Source organism: Rutidosis leptorrhynchoides, chromosome 4 (genome assembly GCF_046630445.1).
Source record: "Rutidosis leptorrhynchoides isolate AG116_Rl617_1_P2 chromosome 4, CSIRO_AGI_Rlap_v1, whole genome shotgun sequence".
NCBI lineage: Eukaryota > Viridiplantae > Streptophyta > Magnoliopsida > Asterales > Asteraceae > Rutidosis > Rutidosis leptorrhynchoides.
In genome coordinates this window covers 204,301,818-204,310,128 of record NC_092336.1, presented here as the reverse complement: position 1 = coordinate 204,310,128, position 8,311 = coordinate 204,301,818, and the positions used below count along the sequence as shown (strand labels likewise).

The window sequence follows — 8,311 nt, the reverse complement described above, 5'->3', positions numbered from 1 at the left end:
CATATCCATTTAGGTTCATCCATATTCATCACGAAGCGGTGGATCGGGTGGATATCCACCGGATCGGGTGGCCATTGTCATCCCTACATGTGATTGTGTTTTACAATCACATGTGATTGGTTTTGATAATCACATGTGATTTAATTTGGCATGCTAAATTAAAAAAATATATATAAAAAAAATTTTAAAAAATTTTTCAAAAAATATTAAAAAAAAAATTTGAATTTTTTTTTCCAATCACATGTGAATGTCGCGTCACATGTCGCATTCTGATTGGTTCGTTGGATTTCAAGCAAATTATTGAATTCAAGTGATTACAACTCTATAATTATAATTCTAATTATTATTATTATTGTTATTCTAACGGCATACAATATGGTATAGGTATATCATTTAAAATATTGTATTGTTACAACCGTGATTAACAACATTATTTTTAGTTTATGTTAATTTTAAAATTCTATTTACAAACTTTATTATACGGGTCAAATAAATTTGTCAACACGGCGGGCTCTTAAACTCAAAAGTACTTATAAAATTCGTCAACACCACGGACTCTTAAACTCAAAAGAAATTTTTAAAATTTGTCAGCATCACGGTTTTAAACTCAAAAGAATTTTTAAAATTTTTCAACACTACGGGCTCTTAAATAATTCTTATATTTTTCATTTTTTTAGTATCACTATTTACATACCAATATGAACTGAAAATTACATTTTTTTTTTCATGTTTTTATACACCTATGCAACGCACGGGTTCAAAAACCTAATGTATATGTATATATATATATATATATATATATATATATATATATATATATATATATATATATATATATATATATATATATATATATATATATATATAAGAATTATAAAACTCTACTCAAGTAAAACTATGATAACTTACTTGATATCTCAATGCCTTCTTAAGTTCTTTTACAACTTCTTTGGCTTTCGGCCGCTTTTCCCTATCTTCATGTAGACACCGGTAGGCAATCATTCGAAATGTAGCCAATGCTTTTGGCATGATATGTGCTTTTATTTTCTCAAACACTACCTCATCATATTTTTCATTTTCAAAGTTGTGTTTAATGAAACTCGGTAGATAGGTACCTTCACGTTTGTGGGTCTCATACGTTGATAAGCCACACAATATTTCAAATAAAACCACACCAAAAGAATATATATCGGATTCTTTTGTTAAGAAGCCCGATATTAAGTAAAGTGGATCCACATAGCCTGGTGTCCCACATGCATGATCGATGACGTAATCATTTTCCTTGTGTATTGCACCCATCAAGGAAAGCCCAAAATCACCAAGTTTTGCATTCCAATCACTAGTTAGCATAATGTTAGCGGTTTTGATATCCCTACGTATCACCGTTGCTTGTTTTCCAATTCCTCTATGAAGAAAATCCAATGCGGTTGCAACATCAATACATATGTTAAGTCTTTTTATCCAATTGAGACGAGCATCACTCAAATACCTATCAAGACTTCCTCTAGGTTCATACAGATAAACGATGATTTTTTCATTTTCTTCATCACAATAGCCTACAAGCCCAATGATATTTTCATGCTTATAATCAAAAAGAATTTGGAGCTCATTGCGAAATTGTTGTTCCCCTTGACCACCCCGTGTATCCAATTTCTTCGCAACAATCATATGATCACTTTGTGGAAGTTTTCCTTTATAAACATTTCCAAATCCCCCTCCACCAACACAATTGCTAAAATGGAAGTTTTCTGTGGCCAATTTTAGATCTTTAAATGTAATCTCGAGGTAGTCGTCATTGTTTTCCTGTCAACCACGAGACACTAAATAAACACAAAGATTGATAACAACTAGTTATTTATCATATACTTCAATGGCGATAATAACAAAAATTTCGGACTCAAACTATACCAGTGTAACAGTTAGGGTTTGTGTGTTAGTTAGGTTGACATTGTTAGAAAAAGGTGTAACACCCTCGGACCGGGCCTAGCTGTAAGGTTACTATTTTGTCCATAAGTTTGATTAAGTGTGATTTATATGCTTTTATTTTAATTAAATATTTATAGTTATTTAATTATGAGGTTAAGACCAAATTGTGACAAGGATCACAAAATAGGTTTGTTTATTTAATACGATCGCCTAACTAAGTACATAAGATATCAGATAACTGGTAGATACCCGTATGAGATGGGGTATAGATTATAACTCACTATATAAGCCCTTGTTCCAGACATTTCCTCTATTCCCAAAAATCAAAACGTACCAAAACTCCACCACTTTGAAATCCTAAATTGATTTAAGCTTGGAATTGGACTAAACGGCTTTAGAGACTGATTTATATTTACTTTGTAAGCATTAATCCAAGTTTGTCTTGTTGAATCCTAGCTTTAATGTTATTGAATGTGGGTTTTTGGGTTTTTGCAAAAAAAGTCCATTTTTGAGCTTGATTCTTGTTGTTAAGTGTTAGATTTTCTTGTTTGTTGCTAGAATATCTATGTGTTAGAGCATCAACGAGAACCATTGCATTGAGAAAAACTGACCAAAATCGTGAAATTTGACCAAAAAGCTAGTTGGTTTGCCGTTGTTTCTACAGCTGTTCTTCATTTTCGTACTAAGGCAGTCCCTTCGTAAGAAGTGGTGGATGCTTCGTATGAAGGCAGTCCCTTCGTACGAAGTGGTGACTGCTTCGTACGAGGGAGGTCACTCAGTACGAAGTGATGGCTTCTTCGTACGAAGGTTGTCTCTTCGTACGAATTGATGTACTTCGTGCGAGGTAGGACCAGTTCACACAAAGAGATTTTTGGTGAACCAGTTTGTGATGGAGTGGCTTCCTCGTACGAAGGAATGACTTCGTACGAGCTGGTGATCTGTTCGTACAAAGTACTTTGACTTCGTACGAGGGGGGACTGAATTATGTTTAGTGTTGATGTCTTTCTGTTCGTACGAAGGAGATGCACTTTGTACGAAGTCTATGACATTTTGTACGAAGTGGTAGCAATTCGTGTGAAGAATGTTTGATTGTGTGATTTGATGATCCTGTTATGCCTGATTTGTTATCGATACTGAAATATGATTATTGACTTGGATTGTATCGTTCTCAGGTGAAAAAGATAAAGAGAAGGCTCCACTAGAACTCTGAGTACCTTCTGTTGCTGGTATTCGGTGGGTGGGACTATCCATTAAGGCATAGTATAGAGTAACTAGTTATCCTTGTTCCATGTTAGTTAGGATTTCTAATCTACTCTTGTTGTTTAATACTGGAATGCTAGCGCATGTGTTGGTACGTGTTTCGCTTTCTCTGATGTACCCCTAGTACGTCTGTATCAAGTTACCGGTAGGTGTTGTATACTATTATTGTTTGTTAGTGCCATTCACTTAACTTTATTCTAACCCCTCCATCTCCTCCCTACAAGTTGTTAGAGTAGGTTGCATATTTTGAGAAGTTGACGGGCGAGCTGGTGTTATGTTTGTCATGAAGTCAACTCTGATGTGAATTTTGTATAACCTTGTAATTGTAAACCGTGTTTAAGTGACACTTGGATTTTAGTATTAATATAATAACTTAAATGGTTGAGTTCGTTTATTAATCATGTTTAATTACTTTCGATGTGTGTTTTAAAAAAATATACGGTGTCACAAGTTGGTATCAGAGCATCTTGTGGTGCTGATTATAATAATATTCAATCAGACTGACAAATAGATAAGCTGATAAACCTTATCAGATCAATTCAAGTTACTTGCTGAAAATCAATCTTAACTAAGTCATCATGCAATTGACAGTTAAATTCTCATAAGCAAGGGATCTCCGATTAAACCTAACAATAGTGAATTTACTATAAAAGCATAACTAATGTTAATCTCTATTCATTACTATACATGATCTTCAACATAACTTCGTGCAATCCAAATAGTTTATTGATATGATTAATCACCAAAGTTAGATGAATCGAGTAAACGCTTACTTAGAATTAATTACTAGCTAATCCTAACTCTTATTACTTAATCATTAAGCATGTAAATAAAGTTTTTAGAACTTGGCAGCAACAAACAGACAAAACAGTAATCACAAAAACATAATTACACAGTTCTGGAAAAAACTAGAAACTGTACAATTCGATACAGGAAGCAGACAGCTAAGTGAGATCCAGCCAGCGTCTAGGATACTCACATCCGGCGCATTCATCTTTATTTCTCAAATAGATTTAGTTTTCATCTAGCAACTACTATAAACGTTTAGTTTATGATGGTAGACGAACAGAAACGTGAAAATCGTAAAGTAAGTGTTAAATAAGACATAAAATAATATAAAAGATTAAGTACCTTAATTATGTAAAAAGACTTTTAAATTGAATGAAATATTTCTTGATTACAAATTGAAAGATGAATTAAAACCTAAAAGAATTCGTAACGTTTTGTGGCTAACCCTAAAACTGAATACATCTCTCAAAACTGGAAAATTCGTCATTTATTTATAGGGCTGGAAAATCAAGTCTAGCCGGCGGATGTAATAGGTTTAGCCGGCGGCTAAGCCTAATTCGGTTAACGTATCTACGCATTTTACTTGTTCTTCAAGCTCAAGAAACCGTCTTTCTACAAGTATAGCTGGCGGCTAAAGGTGATCTAGCCGGCGGCTTGGTCTCTAATAATCCGAAACAGATATGTCACTGGAAAAGATAGGATGAATTATTGTTCTCCGAAGCTGATTTCGATAACCTCAACATGATAGATATCATCCATATCTACAACTATATTAGAAATATGACGTTCATACCTAGTCCTTAATAAAAGGAATTAGAAAGTTTGAAAAGGTTTATGTGTGAAAGTGTGAAACTAATCAGACATGAAGATTTTCATAGATGAGAAGATGATCATAGACTCAATCTTGAAGAAGATATAAAATCGGCTCAACTTTGAATCCATACTCAACACATTAATATCTTACATCATTTCAAGAAGCGAAGGATGTTCCGTCAAAGAATATCTAAGATTTCCTAGTGATACAAGAGGTCCTTGGCCACCAGAGTACGTTCCTCCAAAAGTTATATCTGACCATCAATCAATGATCACAGATCCGTGGGGAATCAAATGGAATGCGACTTACGGACCAATGAAGTTTTATAATTGAAGCTTGTGAGCACCTAAGATTTACAATCGACACTAAGGGTGAGATTTTAGAACCCTATGATTTGTAAATGTATAATGTAGATTGTAAAATAACCCTATTGTAAGGGGGTATTTATGAGGGCTATAAATACCTTCCCAAGTCTCTTTAGTTCACAACCACTTAATTGTATTGAGTTCAAGAAGCGGTGGAAGTCAAAATTTTAGTTAATCTCTCAATCACCGAATCTCACTATTATCGGAGTTCACTGTTACTGGATCTGTTCATCATCACCGAATCCTCAATATTTTACTCTTATGATGTGAGCAGGGCTCCAATAAGTTTGATGACGAAGAGTTGTAGATTGAGAGTGAGATAATGAAACGATATGTAGATTTTTGTAAGGATTCACCCTTACCCTAAAGGTTTGTATGCTGAGGACGGTGGACATAAATTGAGAAAAAATATGTAGGAAATGCCCATTCTCGAAGACATCGGAAGTGGAAAGAAACATGCAGGGAGCATGTATACATTATAGAGACGAAGCGAACTAATATGGAGTACGCCTATAGTGGTGAACCTGCATTGCTTATCAGACAGACATGCGAGATCTATGACCAAAAAACGGTGTTCCGAGTAAAGGAGGGGCCATCCATGTTAAGATGATATTCGCAAAAATCAAGAGTGGTGTTCATTACATGACAAATGGAAGATAAAGGATATGTTTTGGTGTGAGCTCTTGACAAAATGCATGAAGTGAAGTGACCTTAAAATATCTTAGGAAAACTCCCAGGAAATGCTTTTAATAGACTCACAACAATGGCAAGGATTTGTAGATGTGAGTAGGAAGTTTCACTAAAAAGTATGGTGCGAAGTCCATTCCAGACAATGTAAGAATACTTGATAATGAACTATGTGAAGATTTTTGTTCTCGTGTGGAAATCATGGGGTTTTTCAACCATGCGTTGGATTTTTGGACATCGAGAATTGTGAAGGAAACTCTACTGAAGGATATTGGCCTATACAGCGATAGTTGAGCAAAAATTATTGCGAATGTTATGAATTTAAAATAAAAAGCAAGGAGATGAGAGTGGGTGGATAGTTGTCAGAGAGTTATTCATCCCGTCTTAGACAATGATGGTCTGAAAGAGCTTCTGATACGTAAATGAAGACCTGGTAAGAATCTAGTGTTATCAAAAACATTTGTTGACGTTACAACAAAATATGGCGTATGTCGACGTTTATTGATGTTGTGAATACTTGTGATTTCAATGTCTTCATATGAATAAACACTTAGAAACAGTTTAGAGGATCTGAAGATACAATGAGGAAGGAACCACTCTCTTAAGTGGGGAAGATAGAAATCTCGGGTTGAGTGAAACTGAAGTTCGGGCTTTTTTGTCATAGTAGATAGCTGGGATTCAACATGAAGTGGCATCAGGTGCCTCATTATACCTGCTCATGTATTTTTTGACTCCAGCTACGTTAAGGTAATTATGGTGCTATCTTGTTGTGAGTAATCGCACGTGTGTAACGATTAATGTGAGAACCCTTCGTAGTTGTGATTACAGACAATGCGTTTATGGTTGTTAGCATTATATCTTATGGTTAAAGATGTAAAAACTAAAGAAGGGCGATAATAATTCGCTAAATGGGGAAGGAAAGGAAGATGACTTAATGTCATATGCAATAGCTAGTGTGCGATCACTAGGTGATGAAAGTTAAAATTTGTACGGTGAGCTGATAAGACAAGTAAATATCATTACTCTTACGTACCAGGGAGCGTAAAGTTAACTCGGTAAAGTAACTGCTGAACTCAGATTGTATCCGGGTATAAAGGTTCTTATAGGTCCATGATGTTCATGAGGGAGTATCACACTTAGTGTAAGGCTGGAGCGTAAGGTGCAATGAAATGAAGACTTGCTGAAGGCACGTAAATTATTGATGAATAAAAACTCGACTTGCAAGGGGTTAGAAAATGTTTGAGACAAGCAGTTGAGTAGCACGAAGAAGAGTAATTGTTACCGTCATACCGAGTTATTGGTACAATATAATGCTTCAAAGATCATGATGAAGATTGAAGTATGATGGTTTCGTTGCAGAAGTGATGGCGAGGCATATGCGATTTCTTATCTAAAAGATTTGAGAAATTGTGTGTTGTCTAATGTTGAGTAAGACTGTGATCATGATATTGATACCAGCCTAATTTATGATTGGGAAGGGGAGGATCTCGAGTCTTAGACAAATAACTTAGCCATTGCTCCAATCTTAGACTTAACGGTGAGAGAGAACGATGTATTGATGCATTGTAAATTCTTCTGGAAAACGTGGTCGTAGCCTAATTCAATGAGATTGGGTTATTTTCTATGATAGAAGGAAACTGAAAGAAACTTTATATGGCATACCCTACTCCTGAATCTTGATTGCGACTTGGTGATAGTGATTCATGCATTGAAGGTGTGGTGTCATTGTTAGGATGGTGGTAGTGGTTAATGCATTGAAGGTGTGGTGTCATTGTTAGCATGATGATAAGTAAACAATTTGTACCATCCATAAGAGCACTATTCATATCCTATTAGTATTGGATTAGCTACCATAAGGGGTGTTTGAATCTTTTGAAAGTCTATGACTGTGGAATACTTCACCATCAGAGTAATACGAATGTAGTATTGGAAGAATCAACATTTGAGGATTTATTTGTTGGAGTGCAAACCCAATCCCACATAGGAGGGAGATAAATTCCAAGGGCAATATATAAGTTAGTGGGCTACTCCCTCTATCACCAATTGGTTTTAGAGTGGAACCTCATTAGCTTATAAAAGGATCCTACAAACTGGTATCAGAGCTATGGTGAGCCCAATTATAACGTGGAAGATAAATCCTCGGTCCCTCAGTTTGCCAAACGATAATGGAGCCATGGTGCCTTATATCGAAAGTCTTCCTTCCCAAGGCGTGGAAGTGCGGCGTGTCCCGATGGTGAAAGAAAAGTGAAAGAAAGAGATCGGCGGTATAAGAGGCGTGTCCCGGTAGTGAAAGAAAAGTGAAAGAAAAAGAGACCGGCGATATAAGATGGCGGGAGTATCGTTGAAGGAGAGGCTCGGTGATGTGGTCTTCGATTTGAGGGGAGGATTGTTGGGGTGCAAACCCAATCCCACATAGGAGGGAGATAAATTCCAAGGGCAATATATAATTTAGTGGGCTACTCCCTCTATC

The 8,311-nt window shown here is 35.7% G+C and overlaps 1 protein-coding gene across 1 annotated transcript; it reads right to left on the bottom strand.

Moving 5' to 3' along the window:
* Window positions 1–885: 885 nt before the first annotated feature.
* On the bottom strand, window positions 886–3,177 carry LOC139841363 (probable receptor-like protein kinase At5g38990). Its single transcript, XM_071831585.1, has 2 exons — window positions 3,043–3,177; window positions 886–1,803 (listed from the first exon to the last, which is right to left on the bottom strand). The coding sequence occupies exons 1-2, from the start codon at window positions 3,175–3,177 to the stop codon at window positions 886–888; spliced, it is 1,053 nt and encodes a 350-aa protein (XP_071687686.1).
* Between the last annotated feature and the right edge of the window lie 5,134 nt (window positions 3,178–8,311).